The sequence below is a fragment of the Saccopteryx bilineata genome, chromosome 3 (genome assembly GCF_036850765.1).
Source record: "Saccopteryx bilineata isolate mSacBil1 chromosome 3, mSacBil1_pri_phased_curated, whole genome shotgun sequence".
Lineage (NCBI taxonomy): Eukaryota > Metazoa > Chordata > Mammalia > Chiroptera > Emballonuridae > Saccopteryx > Saccopteryx bilineata.
Window position 1 is genome coordinate 257,327,707 of NC_089492.1, and position 18,407 is coordinate 257,346,113.

Consider the following 18,407-nt stretch of genomic DNA (forward strand, 5'->3'; position numbering starts at 1 on the left):
CTCAGTGGTAGAGCATCGGCCTGGCGTGCAGGACTCCCGGGTTCGATTCCCGGCCAGGGCACACAGGAGAAGCGCCCATCTGCTTCTCCCCCCCTCCCCCCCTCCCCCTCTCCTTCCTCTCTGTCTCTCTCTTCCCCTCCCGCAGCCAAGGCTCCATTGGAGCAAAGTTGGCCCGGGCGCTGAGGATGGCTCCATGGCCTCTGCCTCAGGCGCTGGAATGGCTCTGGTCACAACAGAGCGACACCCCAGATGGGCAGAGCATCACCCCTGGTGGGCATGCCGGGTAGATCCCAGTTGGGCACATGCGGGAGTCTGTCTGACTGCCTTCCCGTTTCCAACTTCAGAAAAATACAACAACAAAAAAAATTATTCATTTTATAAAACTCATTATACTTACTTTGATGAAATGCTACATTTTAATTCCCTCACATTTGTTACTTCAGTAGGCAAACATATAACATAAAGAGAAAAACTGCCAAACAACCTGGGGATGACAACTTGTATTGTTTTTTGTCAGGTATTTTATTTAATATTTTTATTAATATTTTAAAACTTTCTTATAAGCTAGTTTTGTGTACCTCTTTTATTCTTATTCAAATATTAAATGCACGATATAATAAACTACCTTTCAGTGTATCTTTTTTTATATTTAAAACGGTCATTAGAACCACTTGTTAAATTATTTGAATCCCACCACTGCATATATGCCTTGACTGGGGGCTGCAGTTGAGTCAGTGACCCCTTGCTCAAGCCAAAGACCTGGGGCTTGAAGCCAGCGACCATGGGGTCATGTCTGTGATCTCACACTCAAGCAGGCTATCCTACAATCCTACGCTCACCCTTGATGAGCCTGCGCTCAAGCTGCTGACCTCTGGTTTCAAACCTGGGTCCTCAGTGTCCCAGGTCAGTGCTCTATCCACTGTGCCACTGCCTGGTCAGGCCCTTACTATTTTTTTTAGGAGAATTTTCCCCAGGGAACAGGTACTACTATAAAACTTCCGACTTAGGCTGAACTGCTTTGCCTAAGTCAGAGGGCAAGTGGGAAAGTTCTGGAAAGTCCCTTAATGCCCGCCCTGTGAGTGTGTCCTGAGTTTGAGCCAAAAAAGTCAAATTCCTACTTCCTCTGCATGTATCTAGCCCGCACCATAGAGGTGCTGTGGCTTTGGCATTTTACTGCTTTCTGACAGGCTTGAAAAAAGCAGGAAGATTCTCAGATGCCATAAAGTACTAGATTTTTTTTGTTGTTTGTTTTGTATTTTACTGAAGTTTTGGCATTTGGGAGACTCTTTTAATGGCCTGTGCATTGATAGTTTCAGTCCTTGGACCATCCCTTCTCCATTGCCCCGCCTCCTAGGTTGTGTGAGGGTTCTTCCTTAGTTGGTGTTTTGTTTGTTTCGTTTTGTTTTGTTCAAGTGGATGCTCACACCCTTACTCACCTCCTTTTCCCCTCCAGCTGCCCCTGACTCTTTAAGGTACTGGATCTTTTTAAAACAGAGCTCGTCTCTGCTCAGTAAAGCAGCTCAGCAGCTCCAGGCTTCCTCGAATCTTTTCTTCCCTTAATTTCTTTGTATGGCATTATGCTTAAACGTATGGATTCTGGACAGACCTGGATTTGTATCTGCTACTTGGCAGTTATGTGGTTTGGGGTAAATGGTTTAACTTCTCTATTGCCTTAGCTACAAAATGTGGTTATTTTTACTACATTAGAGGGAAAAATGATACTCCCACAATTGTGTAGGAAACTTTTTTTTTTTAATTAAATATATAAGGCTCTTTATCTAAGACCTACCCCAAAATATTGATGGGAGTCAGGATATTGAGAATGTTTTCGTTTGCTTTTTTTTTTTTTAATTCATTTCAGAGAAGGGAGAGAGAAAGAGAAGGTGGGGAGGAGCAGGAAACACCAACTCCTATATATGCCTTGACCAGGCAAGCCCAGGGTATCAAACCGGTGACCTCAGCATTCCAGGTTGACACTTTATCCACTGTGCCACCAAAGGTCAGGCCCTGTTTGCTATTTTTAACACTGCCCAGGTGATTTTTCCGATGAAATAGCTAAATTTGTAAGTCACTCCTGTAATATACATAGAGTATTTAGCATAGTACCTGGCATGGAGCAGGTATGCAATAAATGCTAGTGAAGGTTTTCAAAAGGAATTTTCTCTCACCCACCAGATTTCAGGAGCCAGAAGATGCTCTTTAAACACACTTAAATGGTAAGAGCCAGTGGTGCTACTCTTGAGAGTGTGGCTTTAGGGTCTGGCGTAGTCTTTTATATGGCATGAAGCTGGTTTAGAAAGCAACCTGTTTCTCCTAAATGAGTATGGTTTAAACCAGAGTCTGTGGTGAGAGTTGTGGGGCACCCATTATTTCCACAGCTGTTCTCCTAGGAAGATTAATGGGATTTGAACTGCAAATGAAATTTGGTGTATATTCCCAGATGAGAGGCAGGAGAGATGGGTCAGCTCAGGGACCAGTGCCAGGTTCCACCCCCAACTAAAGGAGGAAAGATTGGATGAAATTTAGGTCTGTGGTGCCTAAAGACTAAAGTCAGAGTGTCTTCTTTTTTCAAACTTTTGGGGAGAAGATCATTGTGAGCCTGTCCAAACTCTGGACTTCCCTGAATCCAGGTCCTCCCTTGATCCAGCTGAGCCATTATGTCTTTGAGTGATAACTTCAGGCATGTAGACATTAACCAGACTGACTAGCCATTATTCCTAACCATTGAAGGAGCCAGAAACCCTAGCTCATAGTGGTGAGGATGGTGAGGAGAGCTGTGAGCACTCCCTGACTTAGCTACTGTGTTACAGGAGCAACATCCAGGGCAGCGTCATCTGCAACAACGCTGTGATCCAGAAGGGAGCAGACATCAAGGATTGCCTTATTGGAAGTGGCCAGAGGATTGAAGCCAAAGGTAAACAAAATCCAAACTGTAATCACAGATGCCATTTTTTAACCTATCACACTAGCACAGATAATGCTCAGTGCTGGGGAGGACTGGGGAACAGGCCTATGCGTACTCTGCAGGTGAGAACATACACTGATAAAAGTTGTTCTTGCAGGGAGGTTGACACATTGTCAGATTTTTAAATTTTGACTCAACAGTTCCATTTCTAGGAATTTATCTTACAGAGTAGCTTATATATGTACGCATTCTTGCTATTAAAAAATGTGCCCTGGCCAGTTGGCTCAGTGGTAGAGTGGCGGCCCGGCATGTGGATGTCCCAGGTTCAATTCCCGGCCAGGGCACACAGGAGAAGTACCCATCTGCTTTTCCACCCCTCCCCCTCTCCTTTCTCTCTATCTCTCTCTTCCCCTCCTGCAACCAAGATTCCATTGGAGCAAAGTTGGCCTGGGCATTGAGGATGGCTTCATGGCCTCCACCTCAAGCACTAGAATGGCTCTGGTTGCAATGGAGCAACACCCCAGATGGGCAGAGCATCGCCCCCTAGTGGGCAAGCCAGGTGGATCCCAGTCAGTTGCATGCAGGAGTCTCTCTGCCTCCCTGCTTCTCACTTCAGAAAAATACCCCCGAAAAAGTAAAAATACCAGAAATATCAAATAATCCTGATTGGCACCAATAGTTTACAAGGACTCTTAGACATGAGAGAGAAGGGCCAGGAATCCAGCAAACACTGTGACTTCTCAAAGTCCTTGAGCACTTTATCTGACCTGATGTTTAAGGGGATTAGTCTCATAGAGTCCTGGCTTGGAAGAAGGTTAGTAGTTTCTTCAAAAGCCCTTCACGCCTGACCAGGTGGTGGCGCAGTGGATAGGGCGTCGGACTGCGATGGCGAGGACCCAGGTTCGAGACCCCGAGGTCACCAGCTTGAGCACAGGCTCATCTGGTTTGAGCAAAAGTTCACCAGCTTGGACGCAAGGTCGCTGGCTCAAACAAGGGGTTACTCGGTCTGCTGAAGGCCCACAGTCAAGGCACATATGAGAAAGCAATCAATGAACAACTAAGGTGTCACAACGAAAAACTAATGATTGATGCTTCTCATCTCTTCGTTCCTGTCTGTCTGTCCCTGTCAATCTCTCTCTCTCTGACTCTTTCTCTGTCTCTGTAAAAAATAATAATAATAAAATTTAAAAAAAATTTAAAAAAAAAAAAAAAAAAAAAGCCCTTCACTCAGAGCCATTCTCAACCATTTAGAGGTGAGGTTATCAGCTGCACTATTAGCTTGCTCTGTTCTATAGCAGTAGAAAGAGTATTTAGTGCTTGAGAGACATAGAGACTTCAGGGTTTTCCCTGAATGGGCTGGAAAATATTGAATGGTCCATAATTTGACTGCATGTTTTTAGCCAAAAAATAGACAAAGCTCAAGGTCAAGAAGAATGGCTAATTCCTTTTAACATTATTCCTAAACCTAAAATAGGGTGGGGTAGGGAAGTTGCCGAAGGAACGAGCCCCACCAATTCTGTACTGGTAGAAGCAACATCATTTTCCTTCTCTCCAGTACACAGAAGCCTTCTTCACTGTTTTTCTTCCCCTTTATAAAGTCACATACCTCTAGAATCAAACAGACCTAGGTTCAGATCTCAGCTGTGCAACTCAGTGCACATGCACCATGTTAAATTTTTTATCTCTATGCCTCAGATTTTCAAAACTAGAAAAACTGAGACAATAATACCTATCTTGGAGGGTTTTTATAAGAATTAAATATAATTAAATGTTGTAAGGAACACATACAACTCCTGGAGTATATACCAAGGGACTTAGAGCTCCACATACACATCATGCTGTTGTGCCTCTTCCTGCCTTTGCAAATGCCTTTTCTCTCTGGAATTCCTTTCTTGAAGACTGCCCAAGTGTTTTCTTTTCTATAGAACCTTCCCTGACTCTTCCCATGCCCCCCTACAGCCAAACTAAGCATTCCTTTCTCCTTTGCACCCCTGCGCTTTGTCAACATCTTTATTGAAGTACTTGTACAAGTTATGGCAATAATTTATGAATCTGCTTTTCTCACTAGACTGAGATCTTCAAGGGTAAAGACTTATTCCAATATGTATTCCTAACTCTCTGAGCAGGTCCTAGTTTATAGCAGATGGGGATGGGTCAGGGATAGATGAATGAATGAAATTTGGATCATAAAGCACATTTTGGGGGATTTCAGGGCCAAAGGGCTCCAAAAAAAGCATGTGTGAGATGGCTAAAAGTACCATGAGATCTCTCCTTGCTTTTTTTTTTATACTTACGCTAATAAAAGAACCACATGCAACACTGATAACTGAACTAGGGAGATGTGGCCTTGGTCTAAAGCCATCCTTCCTTCTTATTTCTCCTCTTGAGACTTGATGTAGCTCTCCATCTCATTGTCTTTCTTTTCATATCCCAAGCACTTTCTTCTTCTACATGTGAGAATTGTTATTTCTGGTGGGCTTCCTGGGTGTCACTAGTTTACTAGTAAGGTTCTTTGCTACACGCATCATAAACTAACTCTGATTTAAGCTAATAAAGAATTCATTGAAGCCTGACTAGGCCGTGGCACAGTGGATAGACCTTCAGCCTGGGATGCTGGGGACACAGGTTTAAAACCCCGAGGTCACCAGATTGAGCACGGGCTCATGTGGCTTGAACACAGGCTCACCAGCTTCAGCACGGGATCACCAGCTTGAGCAAGGAATCATAGACATGTCCCCAAGGTTGCTGGCTTGAGCAAAGGGTCACTGGCTCAGCTGGAGCCCCCCATTCGAGGCACAGATGAGAAAGCAATCAATGAACAACTAAGGTGCTGCAACTATGAGTTGATGCTTCTCATCTCTCTCCCTTCCTCTTTCTGTCTATATCTCAAAAAAAAAAAAAAAAAAAAGCTTGATCAGGCAGTGGTGCAGTGGATAGAGCGTCAGCCTGGGACACTGAGGACCCAGGTTCAAAACCCCAAAGTCTCTGGCTTGAGTGCAGAATCATAGACGTGACCCCATGGTTGCTGGCTTGAGCAAGGGGTCACGGACTCAGCTGAAGCCCCCCACCCTGGGTCAGGGCACATATGAGAAAGTAATCAGTGAATAACTAAGGTGCCGCAGCTATGAGTTGATACTTCTCATCTCTCTCCCTTCCTGTCTGCTGTCCCTCTCTGTCTCTCTCTTGCTCTGACTTCAGAAAAAAATTTTTTAAAGATACTAGCTCACAGCTCTACAATGGCTGCAGAGTCAAACTTAGAAAATGGTTTATAGCCAGATTTATACACCAAACCATTCTGGTGGAAACACTGCTTCTGTCCTCAGTGAATACCAGAACAAGTTGCACTGCTTTTCCAACCACCCAGCAGCCACAAAGTGGAATCTGTCTGGTTCCTTCTTCTCTTTTGTTTGTTTGTTTGTTTGTATTTTCCTGAAGTGAGAAGCAGGGAGGCAGAGAGACAGACTCTCACATGTGCCCAACCAGGATCCAACCAGCAAGCCCACTAGGGGGCAATGCTCTACCCATCTGGGCCATTGCTCCGTTGCAACCAGAGCCATTCTAGTGCCTGAGGTGGAGGCTATGGAGTCATCCACAGTGCCCGGGCCAACTTTGCTCCAGTGGAAGAGAGAGAGAGAAAGGAGAGGGGGAAGGGGGAAGAAGCAGATGGGCACTTCTCCTGATGTGTGCCCTGGCCGGGAATCAAACCTGGGACTTCCACATGCTGGGCCGCCACTCTACCACTAAGCCAACCGGCCAGGGCTGGGTTCCTACGTCTTTATATCACTATTTCCTAGCCCAAGGTTTGAGGTGACTGCACCTGATAGGTCAAGCCCATGTCATATGCCCATGCCCTAGCTGCAAGGAAGGCTTGTATTTTTAGTTTAGTTACTGGCAGACAGACTCCACCCAGTGTCTCACCAGAGAACCTTTGGCAGGAGTGTTGCTCAGCAGCAGTGTCCTAGCTATTCATACTTTCTTCTGTGATCACCAGCATGCTAAGGGTATGTGCCTAGGCAAGAGTGCTGAGACACTAGCTGGAACTCCAGTGCTGGAAGCATGGATGTCACTGCCCTCTTGGAATTTTGTTGGCTTTCAATTGTTGTTTACAGCTTTAAAATGTTCTCACATGCACTGTCTTATTGGTTCTTGTAGAAGCCCTCTGACAAAGGATTCATTATTGACCCATTTGGTGAAGTGGAAACTAAGACTTTGAAAAGTTGAAATTTACCCAAAGTAGTTAGTAGATGACAAACTGGGTGTTCAGCCTGAATTATTGCCAAATAGCCTTTAAAAAAGCAAAGGAAGAAGCCAGTCCTGGCTTGCCCAGCAGAATTTGATCAATGATACCCTGTTTCTCCTCTTAGTCCATCTTTCCCAGACCAATAGAACAATAACTTGGCCTCCATATCCATGCTCTTTCTGATCTTCAGGAACCTCAGGTCTTAGCTGTCCTCCTGATCAGCATACAAGTCACAGAGGCCTACCCTGAGGTTGCAGAGAAAGTTGTTTCTTGAGCAGCTGGGGCCTGTTGGTAGTAGTCTTAAAAATAGGATTCAGAAACCCCAGCTTTTCTCTGACTCCATGAAAGGCTGTGAAAGGAGTCCCCACAGTTTTAAAAACAGCTGCTCAGCTTATCTGTGGAGCTGCTTTGTTATCCTGTCCCCTCCTGTCTCATTGTATTTCTCTGTCCTTTGGTCTCTTCTGTTTGGGTTTGTGACCCCCACACAATGTTTCTTCCACCCCCTTCCTCCCTCTTTGTCTTTGTAAACTATCTGCTACTCAACAAAAAGGAGAAACATCCCCCAGTGCTTTCTTCTTTCACTCCCTCATGGAACCAGGAGCTGCTTCCTTTTTTTGTTTTTAAGAGTTTACTCTAGAAGCTTATTTGAATGAGTGAACTCCATTTGCTACTACCCTTCTTACTTGTGTGCTAGAACCCCAAATTTCACAGTTTCTGCTTTTCTCCATTTCCAACAAAGTAACGGTGTTTCTTCCTTTTACTTTACCCCTTTTTCTTCTATGTGCAGAATACATGAGTGACAACTAAATTCCAGATACCTAGGATTTGAGGCATGGCTACTCCCATCAGGGAGCGAGCACAGGGCTGGGCTTCATTGTTTCCTGAGCTTTCTCGTTCTGTCTAACACTATGTGCCCTTTTTTTCAACGAGGAGACCCCTTAATGGCCCCCCTGAAGGAAAGGTGGCCAGGGAAGTTATCTAGACTCTAAATTAGAGAACTCCTCACTTCCTGTTCTGTGTTCTGTGCTGGGGGATCTGTGCATCCAGCACAGTAGTCAGGGCCTTCCTGCTATAAGCACTCTGGCCAGTCACCTGTTCCCACTGTCACTTTTCTTTGAGGCTGAACTGTATGGATAAAGCAGATTCCTAGCCATCAGTACAGCACTCAAGACCTGTTACTTTGGATTACTCAGACTTTAGCAACTTCAGCAACTCCAGCAATTCAGGTCTTCACCAGCAAAGAACTCAGTAAATGACGAAGTCCCTACTCAGTCTTACTCACCTGGAGGGATTTCAGGAAAAAACATTCATCCTCAGAAGTAATGCTGTCCCCTCTCCAAATTCCAATCACTCACCTACCACAGAGTCACCAAATCCATAGTAGTCTTTTACCTCAAATATGTGATTCTCATAACCCAGTGTAGGCTACTCTGCCCTATTCTAAGACTACCAGGAGAACAGGCACTTTTCTAACAATTCTGGCTTTTGTCACGCTATCCCATCATGCTCAGTTAATGACATTATCTTTGGCAAAAATCCTGATGGCCAAGTTTGACCTCCTGCTCAAGCCAAGAGAAAAGCCATAGCCAACAAAGTCAAAACCTGGGAGACTAATTGGACCCTTTATCTCAGTCTCTTTTTTTTTTTTTTTTCTGAAGCTGGAAATGGGGAGAGACAGTCAGACAGACTCCCGCATGCGCCCGACCGGGATCCACCCGGCACGCCCACCAGGGGGCGATACTCTGCCCCTCCGGGGCATCGCTCTGTTGCGACCAGAGCCACTCTAGCGCCTGGGGCAGAGGCCAAGGAGCCATCCCCAGCGTCCGGGCCATCCCTGCTCCAATGGAGCCTTGTCTGCGGGAGGGGAAGAGAGAGACAGAGAGGAAGGAGGGGAGGGGGGTGGAGAAGCAAATGGGCACTTCTCCTATGTGCCCTGGCCGGGAATCGAACCCGGGTCCCCCACACACCAGGCCGACACTCTACCGCTGAGCCAACCAGCCAGGGCCTATCTCAGTCTCTTATCACTGTCAGTGAAAGAACTTGGATTTCTTCCCTGTGACCACAGTGATCAGTCCTTTGTCCATGAAAGTAGACCTAATGGGTACATAGTTCAAGTCCTGGCTAGCAGGAATCCTTCCCAGCTTCCCAACAGTGCAGCTTTTCATATGTGACTTGTTATTCCCTTCCACCCCATCGGTTTTTCCCCAACTTACCATCCTTCCTGTACTCTTACCTTTAAGATCTTTCCCAACCTGATTCTAGCCCAGAACTTTTCCAGCGAGTTTATTGGATCTGGGCTTCAACCCTGGCCAAGCAGAACTAGTGCTGCTTGTTTCTACCCTTCAGGTTCCTCTCATCTTACTGAATCTCCATGATAATACATCTACCCCCAAAATACCAGATAGTCTCACTCTCCTGAATCCCAGTGAGTTTTCTCCCAACCCCAAGTGAAGAACAGACCAGAAGACAGAGAAGAGAGTAGGGAGGGCAGGCCAGTGAAGGCCCAGGTCTTTATTTGGAGCCTGGCAGAGCATAAGAAAAAGTGTGTCTGCCCCAACAGGTACCGAATTAGCCCCTCTGTTCTGAAGCACTGAGGGCCAAGAAGAATGTTGGTTGGAACTGGGACTGTCTTCAGAACAGCCCAGTATCCCTGAAGACTAAGAAGAGACTGAATGAAGGAAGAGCCTATGTCAGAGTCTAGATATGAGACAGTGAGGTTGACTCAGCTGTAGAGAGATAAAGGGTAAAGTAGAGCTGATGGAGGTACCCTGGGAAGCTAGCCAAAGAAACATTTCCTTTGTTCTCTTCTGGTCAGTCTTATCTTGAGGGTGGAGCCTGATTGACAGTCACACTCCAGGACCAGCCCAGCCCCAGGAAATCTGGCAGCCAGAGCACTGTCTGGGCCTCATCCCCATTCTTCTCCCTGAAGGAAGCAGAAAGTTATGCAGTATAAAGAGGAGCACCTCCCAGGGCAGGAGGACACAGACCAGACCAGACCCATTCTGTGATTTCTAGTTAATATTTACAAAGCACTCTTTGGGGCTCTTTACATCAGTTATGTTACTGAATCCCCACAATTCTGTGAGGAAACTAAAGCCCAAAGATGTGAAACAGTTTGCTCAAAGTCAAATTAGAAATCGAGTTGTTGTGACTCAGAAGCTCTTTCTTTTTCAGTACTGTCACCTTTTCTTTCTTTCCTGTCCTTCTCATCTGAGATTGCCTCTGGTAGGTGTGCTGCCATAACATTAAACTTGGTGAAAGACCTAGACCTAGGTTTCTCTTCCCACTGGAGAAAGTTAGAGAAATGGGCCTGTGGATTCTGGCACTGTTGCTCTAATGCAGTGGTCTCCAACCCCTGGGCCGCGGACCGGTACCGGTCCATGGGCCATTTGGTACCTGTCCACAGAGAAAGAATAAATAACTTACATTATTTCCGTTTTATTTATATTTAAGTCTGAACGATGTTTTATTTTTTAAAAATGACCAGATTCCTTCTGTTACATCTGTCTAAGACTCACTCTTGACGCTTGTCTTGTAAGTTTGACAATTATATCAATATTTAAAAATACCACAGTTTTTATGCTGGTCACATAATTTTATTTTGTGCATTTATCTGTCCCACCCTAAAGGCTGGTCCGTGAAAATATTTTCTGACATTAAACCGGTCCGTGGCCCAAAAAAGTTTGGGGACCACTGGCCCTGGCCGGTTGACTCAGTGGTAGAGCGTCGGCCTGGCGTGCAGAAGTCCCGGGTTCGATTCCCGGCCAGGGCACACAGGAGAAGCGCCCATCTGCTTCTCCACCCCTCCCCTTCTCCTTCCTCTCTGTCTCTCTCTTCCCCTCCCGCAGCCGAGGCTCCACTGGAGCAAAGATGGCCTGGGCGCTGGGGATGGCTTCTCGGCCTCTGCCCCAGGCGCTAGAGTGGCTCTGGTTGCAACAGAGCGACTCCCCGGAGGGGCAGAGCATCGTCCCCTACGCCCCCTGGTGGGCAGAGCGTCGCCCCCTGGTGGGCGTGCCGGGTGGATCCCAGTTGGGCGCATGCGGGAGTCTGTCTGACTGTCTCTCCCCGTTTCTGGCTTCAGAAAAATACAGGAAAAGAAAAAAAAGATTGGGGACCACTGCTCTAATGCACCAAACATGTCAAATGCATTCTCTTTGAGAAGGAGATTGGAGGCCTTCTCGTCTATACATGCTTTTTTCCTATATGTGTACTCTCACTTTATCCCAAAACACCCACACATTCAAAGAGTTACCGCCTACTATATTCTTGCTCTAGTAGGGACAGTGTAGGCGAATAAGACTTGCCTCTTGGCTGTCCAACTGCTCACAGTCTATTATAGAGAGACAGATGGGTAAATAAATGTTTCACAGGGATCATGGCAGAAGACTATCAGGGTTCATTAAGGTCATAACAGAAAAATTGATTAGTTCTTTGCACAAGGATCAAGAACACTATCTTAAAGGAAGGAATTAAGGCTAAATCTTGAAATTTTTGCTATCTACCAAATAAACAAACAGAAGAACCTCTCAAGCAAGGGGGAACCATATAAGCAAAAATCAGAAAGCAAAAAAAAAAACACAATCCGAAGTGTTGGAAATTGCAAATCATTTGAGAAATCTAGAATATAGGGTACAAGGGAGATGTGGCAAGAAACAGCCAGAAAGATTAGTAGAACAGAAGACATGTCTGAAATCTCAAGGTCTCCAAAGCTTCAGTCAGAAACTCCCTTTTCGCCTGACCAGGCGGTGACGCAGTGGGTAGAGCGTCAGACTGGGATGCGGAGGACCCAGGTTCGAGACCCTGAGGTCACCAGCTTGAGCACGAGCTCATCTGGTTTGAGCAAAAAAGCTCACCAGCTTGGACCCAAGATCGCTGGCTCGAGCAAAGGGTCACTTGGTCTGCTGAACAACTAAGGTGTCACAACAAAAAACTAATGATTGATGCTTCTCATCTTTCTCCATTCCTGTCTGTCTGACCCTGTCTATCCCTCTCTCTGACTCTCTGTCTCTGTAAAAAAAAAAAAGAAAGAAACGAAACCCCCTTTCTAGTGGCAGGGCAGAAGGAGGCTCCAGCTATGGGCCCTATGAACACACTCAAACATCTTTCTCTAGGAGACTTGGTCCCATCATCAAGGATCTTCATTTTGCTGCACCAAAGCCTTCTGAGGCTGAAGTAGAGCCTCAGGAAAGCCAAAGTTTCTTCCTCAACTATTAAGGTCACACTCAAGCCCTCAAGTATGACAAGAAATATATTTGACTGCCTGCCCAGGCGGTGGCACAATGGATAGAGCATCAGACTGGGACATGGAGGAGCCAGGTTCGAAACCCCCAAGGTCATCAGCTTGAGCACAGGTTCATCCAGCTTGAGTGCGGGCTCACCAGCGTGAGCATAGGGTTACCGGCTTGAGCGTGGGGTCATAGACATGACCCCATAGTCGCTGGCTTGAGCAAGAGGTCACTCGCTCTGCTGTAGCTCCCCACTCAAGGCACATATGAGAAAGCAGTCAGCTATGGTGCTGCAACAAAGAATTGATGCTTCTCATCTCTCCCTTCCTGTCTGTTCCTACCTGTCCCTCTCTCTGGCTCTCTCTTTGGCTCTGTCACACAAAAAAAAAAAAAAAAAAAAGGAAAGAAAAATAATGTATTGGACCTTTAAAGGCCATAGGAAGCTAGCCCAGAATTAATACATTTTCAGAACTGCCTTATGACCTAGAAGTTCCTCTTATGGGAATTTATCCAAAGAAACCAGAAACACTAATTCAAAAGAGTATGCCTGACCAGGCGGTAGTGCAGTGAATAGAGTGTCAGACTGGAGGACCCAAGTTCAAAACCCCAAGGTCGCCGGCTTGAGCATAGGCTCATCAGCTTGAGCACAGGGTCGCTGGCTTGCTAGTAGGATCATAGACATGACCCCATGGTTGCTGGCTTGAGCCTAAAGGTTGCTGGCTTGAAGCCCAAGGGGATCACTGGCTCAGCTGTTGCGCACCCCTCCTCCCCCCGCATCAAGGCAGATATGAGAAAGCAATCAATGAACAACGAAGGAGCTGCAACAAAGAATTGATGCTTCACATCTCTCTCCCTTACTGCCTGTCTGTCTCTCTATATTCATTGCAGCGTTATTTACAATAGCCAAGATTTGGAAGCAGCCCAGGTAACCATCAGTAGATGAGTGGATAAAAAAGGGGTAGTATCTTTACACAATGAAATACGATTCAGCCATAAAAAATAAAAGAAGGAAATCCTACCCTCTGGCAACATGGATGAACCTGGCGAGCATTATGCTAAGTGAAATTAGCCAGTCAGGGAAAGACAAGTACCAAATGATTTTACGCCTATGTGGAATCTAATGAACAAAATGAACTAACAAGCAAAATAGAGACAGACTCATAGAGAGCAGACTAACAGCTGTTGAGGGGGCTGGATGGAGTTGGGGGAATTGAGCAAAAAAGAAAAGAGAAAAAACTCATGGACATGGACAACAGTGTGGAGATGGCTGTGGGGAGGGGGCTGGAGGAGGGCTTGGGGGAGATAGTGGTGACAGAAGGGAGACTTGACTTGAGCAGTGAACATGCAATACAGTGTACAGATGATGTGTTGTGGGATTGTGTACGTGAAACCTGTATATTTTTGTTTGTTTATAGATTTTATTCATTTGAGAGAGAGAGAGAGAGAAGGGGGGATGAGCAGAAAGCATCAGCTTCCATATTTGCCTTGGCTAGGCAAGCCCAGGGTTTTGAACCTACAACTTCAGCATTCTAGGTCAATGCTTTACCCACTGCACTACCATAGGTCAGGCCTGTATAATTTTATTATTAATCAGTGTCATCCCAATAAATTCATTAAAAAGGAAAAAAAAAGAACACATTTTCAGCCAGCTGGTCAGCCTTTTTTGTCTGAGTCAATAGAAGACTGAAAAATTATCTGCTCCATCTGCCCCATATCTCTGGCAAGAAATAAAAACATCATGCCCAAGTTCACCCTGTCCCTTTCTGACCATTGGTTCTCTGTCTCTTTTCTATGGCTCTTATTCCTTGAAAGCTAACCCTCTTCTTGCCTTTCATGCACCACTGGTCAGCCTCCAGGCACTGCCCTAAATATATCGAAGGTTCTTGGTATTCCTCTTCCTTTCCTCTTTTTTTCCAAACATCTTGGACAACTTAAACATATTCATCAGTGAACTATCCAACCCCTCAGCTTCATAATTTCCTGAACTTCTCTACTCTGTCAAACTTCACCTGCTTTTTTTTTTTTTTTTTTTTTTTTGTATTTTTCTGAAGCTGGAAACGGGGAGAGACAGTCAGACAGACTCCCGCATGCACCCGAGTGGGATCCACCCAGCACGCCCACCAGGGGCGATGCTCTGCCCACCAGGGGGCGATGCTCTGCCCCTCCGGGGCGTCGCTCTGCTGCGACCAGAGCCACTCTAGCTCTTGGGGCAGAGGCCAAGGAGCCATCCTCAGCGCCCGGGCCATCTTTGCTCCAATGGAGCCTTGGCTGCGGGAGGGGAAGAGAGAGACAGAGAGGAAGGAGGGGGGGGTGGAGAAGCAAATGGGTGTTTCTCCTATGTGCCCTGGCTGGGAATCGAACCCAGGTCCCCCGCACGCCAGGCCGATGCTCTACCGCTGAGCCAACCGGCCAGGGCCAAACTTCACCTGCTTTTAACTTTAGCTCTCCACTTATATAACCATATCCGATCCTTGTCAGTACCCCAAATCTCTGAAATCTTTCTGTACCAGTAGTTGTGCTAGACCCCGGGGTATGACCATAAATGCACTGCCCCTGCCCTCAAGAGTCTTACAGTGAAGTAAAGGAGAATTATATAATGATGTAGAGATATGAATTGGGTAGGGTGTTTTCACAATGCAGAAAATGGACAGTTCAGAAGGAAAAGTGTTCATCACATAGTGGAAGTGTTTGATTAGGGCATTTAGAGTAAGAGTGTGATGGGGAGAAAGGCAGGTTGAAGCAGCATGTGCTGAGGTCTAGAGCTATGACATAGTATGGTTTTACGTACAAATGAAGACTAGTGGAAGACAGAGCTAAAGAGGCAGGAAAGTCAGGTCATGGACAGTCTTAAGGGTTTGGTCTTGACAAAAATACTGTAATGCTAGTCTTTATCAAGCACTCACTGATTCTCTAATTCATTGAATCCTCCCAACAACCCTATACAGTTGGTGGTATTATTTCCATATTACAGAGGCATCTCCCTTTTTCTCATTTGCTTATCTCCTTTTAACCCTTTAGTCTCATTTCTCCTCACTCTTTTCCCCCCATTCCCTGTCCCTAGGCATGTAGGGACAGTATTTCCCTGTCCCACAGTATTTCATGTTCCCCTTTCATACATCTTTATGTTTTTTCTCATATTGTACTAATAGCATGGAATTCCTTCCCTTTATACACTGCTGAAAAAACTCTTCATTCTTTAAGACCCAGCTCCAGCTCCCCTCTTATGTGAAGTCTCCCTGAAAGCCAGTGTGTAGAATCAGTCCCCTCCTGCTGTGTGGGAAGGTGCTGTCTCCTATAGTCCCTTTGGCAAGTTGTATTCCAAGAGCAAAGCCACATAGAAGAGGAATAAATGTTTATGAACACAGAATTAGAAGTAATTGGGTTTGAAATGACATCTTTTGCTGACAGTTCTCAAACAACCTTTCCTTTTTTTTTTTTTTTGTAGCCAAACGAGTAAATGAGGTGATCGTGGGGAATGACCAGCTCATGGAGATCTGAGTTCTGAGCAAGTCAGACGCCTTCCTCTTGGCCTCCAGAACTACAGCTATTGGCTGGCCCACCTGTTTGACTCTGTATTTATTTCCTAATAAAGAAGGGCTTCCAAAGGCATGCTGGAGTCTTATGGAGTAGTGCCACGCTCCACATCAGGGAAGCTCCAGGGACAGTGTGTGTTCATGAGCCAGTGTGTAGAACAAAACAGGACACACACACACAAATAGGACACAATGGCCCTATTTTTTATTACCAGGCAGGGGCAGCAGTGTCCAGTGGTAAAGCTCTGAGGAGGGCTACTTTCTGACTGGCTGGTCTGGCCTAGTCCATAAAATCATATCACACCTAAGAGGATTGAAAGTACTTCAATCCCTGGCCCCTGAGCCTCAGCCCAGAACTTACTACTCTGTCCCCATACCTGCCACACAGATTCCCAGTCCCTGCCATCACCCCACCCCAGCCTCCCCCTCTAACCCTACTACCCCTCCTTACCCTCCCAGTCTGTAGCCAGTTTCTCTAACTCAGCCATTGTCCCTTAGAGACTCTTAAAGCAAGCCAAAGGCAGCACCTGCTTAGCCATCAAGCCTATGCTCACTGGTTTTAGTGGAGGCAAAATCAATAAAATTCATGGTCTGAACAGCCAGACCCTTTCCCACCTCCCCTTTAGTGAGATCTGTTCAGCTTGGTAAGGAAGAGCTAGGAAACTCTATCATAGTTTTCACTTCATCTTAGCCAAAAGGCCAGGAAGCAATATGGAAACATCGTGGTTTGAAATTCTTTCTGACTCTTCTCCAGCTGCACTCCTGTATAATTATATCTTAATTATACAGACTCTCCTGCTTCAGATAATTGAGGAATGAGATTTCCATACTCACAGCTCTTCTAGAGTCCTGTCCCCCTTCTCTTCACCACCCACTCCCAAACGCACTACTCCGCTCTTACCGTTCCCTGTGCTGCTTTTACAACCTCCAGGAGTTTGGTGGAAGATAAAAGTGGTTCCTGGGGTAAGATTTCACTTCTTAGATTGAACAAAGTGAAGGTTTCTCTTGATGTGCTCACTGTGGGTGGCAGTAATTATAAAAGTACTGGTTTCTACATTGCTTCAAAAATCTGAAGTCTCTCAAGTTCATTTAAGTAATCTTGCCTGAATCTTAATATTGTTCTCATTGAACTTGTGAGAGACTGACTAGATAAGCATTCCTTCCCTGCGGGATCTCCACCTCCACCAGCCTTCTTGGGAGCTCTGGAGCTCCACAGCTCCACATTCTTCCCACTGGTCAGAACAAGGTTCCTGAGAGTTTGCTAAAATGGTCCAGCAGAAGTGGTTGAATAGTACTGCAGCAGAGGTGGGAATCAAGAGCTTTGGTGGCACCCAAGGTGGTCCCCTTTGGCACTGAAATTAAATTTGTGGGGCCCAGCCTGACCAGGCGGTGGCGCAGTGGATAGAGCATTGGACTGGGATACAGAGGATCCAGGTTCGAGACCCCGAGGTCGCCAGATTGAGCGTGGGCTCATCTGGTTTGAGCAAAAAGCCCACCAGCTTGAACTCAAGGTTGCTGGCTCCAGCAAGGGGTTACTCGGTCTGCTGAAGGCTGGCGGTCAAGGCACATATAAGAAAGCAATCAATGAACAACTAAGGTGTTGCAACAAAAAACTAATGATTGATGCTTCTCATCTCTCTGTTCCTGTCTGTCTGTCCCTGTCTATCCCTCTCTCTCTCTGAAAAAAAAAAATTTGTGGGGCCCAGATGAAACTGCAGACAGTTGTGCCCTGGATGGAAGAAGCCTTGCCCTCTGTAATGTTGTTTGGCTTTGACCAAATCACTGCCTCTCCTCTTTCCCTGAATTTCCCCATCTACAAACTGGGAAAGTTGTACTGGGTAACATTTTTTTAAAGATTTTATTTATTGATTTTATGGAGAGGAGGGAGATGTGGAGGGTAAAGAGAAGTATCAACTCATAGTTGCTTCACTTAGTTGTCCTGTTGATCGCGTGTTGTACATGCCTTGATCCGGCAAGTCCAGGGTGTCAAACCAGCAACCTCAGCATTCCAGGTCTACACTCTATCCACTGCGCCACCACAGGCCAGGCAGGACTAGGTAACTTTTAAAGGCCCATCTTATTCTCAGGTTTTGTCCACCTCTCTCAGAGCTTTCTGACTTGAGGTCTGGGTAGCCTAAGAGGCCAGAGGACTGTTCCTTAACCACAGAAAGGGGATGGAGCTGGGTAGGTTTTAGTGGGGGGGATAATAAATTGATTAAACTGTCCCAGAGGCTTCCATACCTCCTCCTGACCTTCTCCTTTGAGCCCTAGGAACACCTGACAGGAAGTATAGGAAACCCCTTTCCTCTGCCTTCTACAAAAGCCCATGAGCAGCCCTTACTACAGGAAACAAACCAGTGCTGGGGAAACAGACAAAGCAAGGGTTCCCCAGGGGAAGGCCTTGCTGGGTTTGAGTCCCATCTGGGAGCAGCTACCAGCTCAGGACACTGCTGCTATTGTCTCTAATAATTCCAGGACTGGCTGGGTGCCCCAGATGCTTTGAT

General features: G+C 46.1%; 1 protein-coding gene across 2 annotated transcripts in view; it reads left to right on the forward strand.

The window, feature by feature from the left end:
* The window catches only part of EIF2B3 (eukaryotic translation initiation factor 2B subunit gamma), a 137,596-nt gene extending 121,617 nt beyond the window's left edge, over positions 1-15,979 (forward strand). For both annotated transcript variants that reach the window (XM_066269359.1, XM_066269358.1), the window contains exons 11-12: positions 2,811-2,914; positions 15,816-15,979. In XM_066269359.1, coding sequence (XP_066125456.1) covers positions 2,811-2,914; positions 15,816-15,868 — 157 coding nt within the window. In that variant the 3' untranslated portion in view covers positions 15,869-15,979. The remainder of the gene's footprint in view (positions 1-2,810; positions 2,915-15,815) is intronic.
* The last annotated feature ends 2,428 nt before the right edge of the window (positions 15,980-18,407 follow it).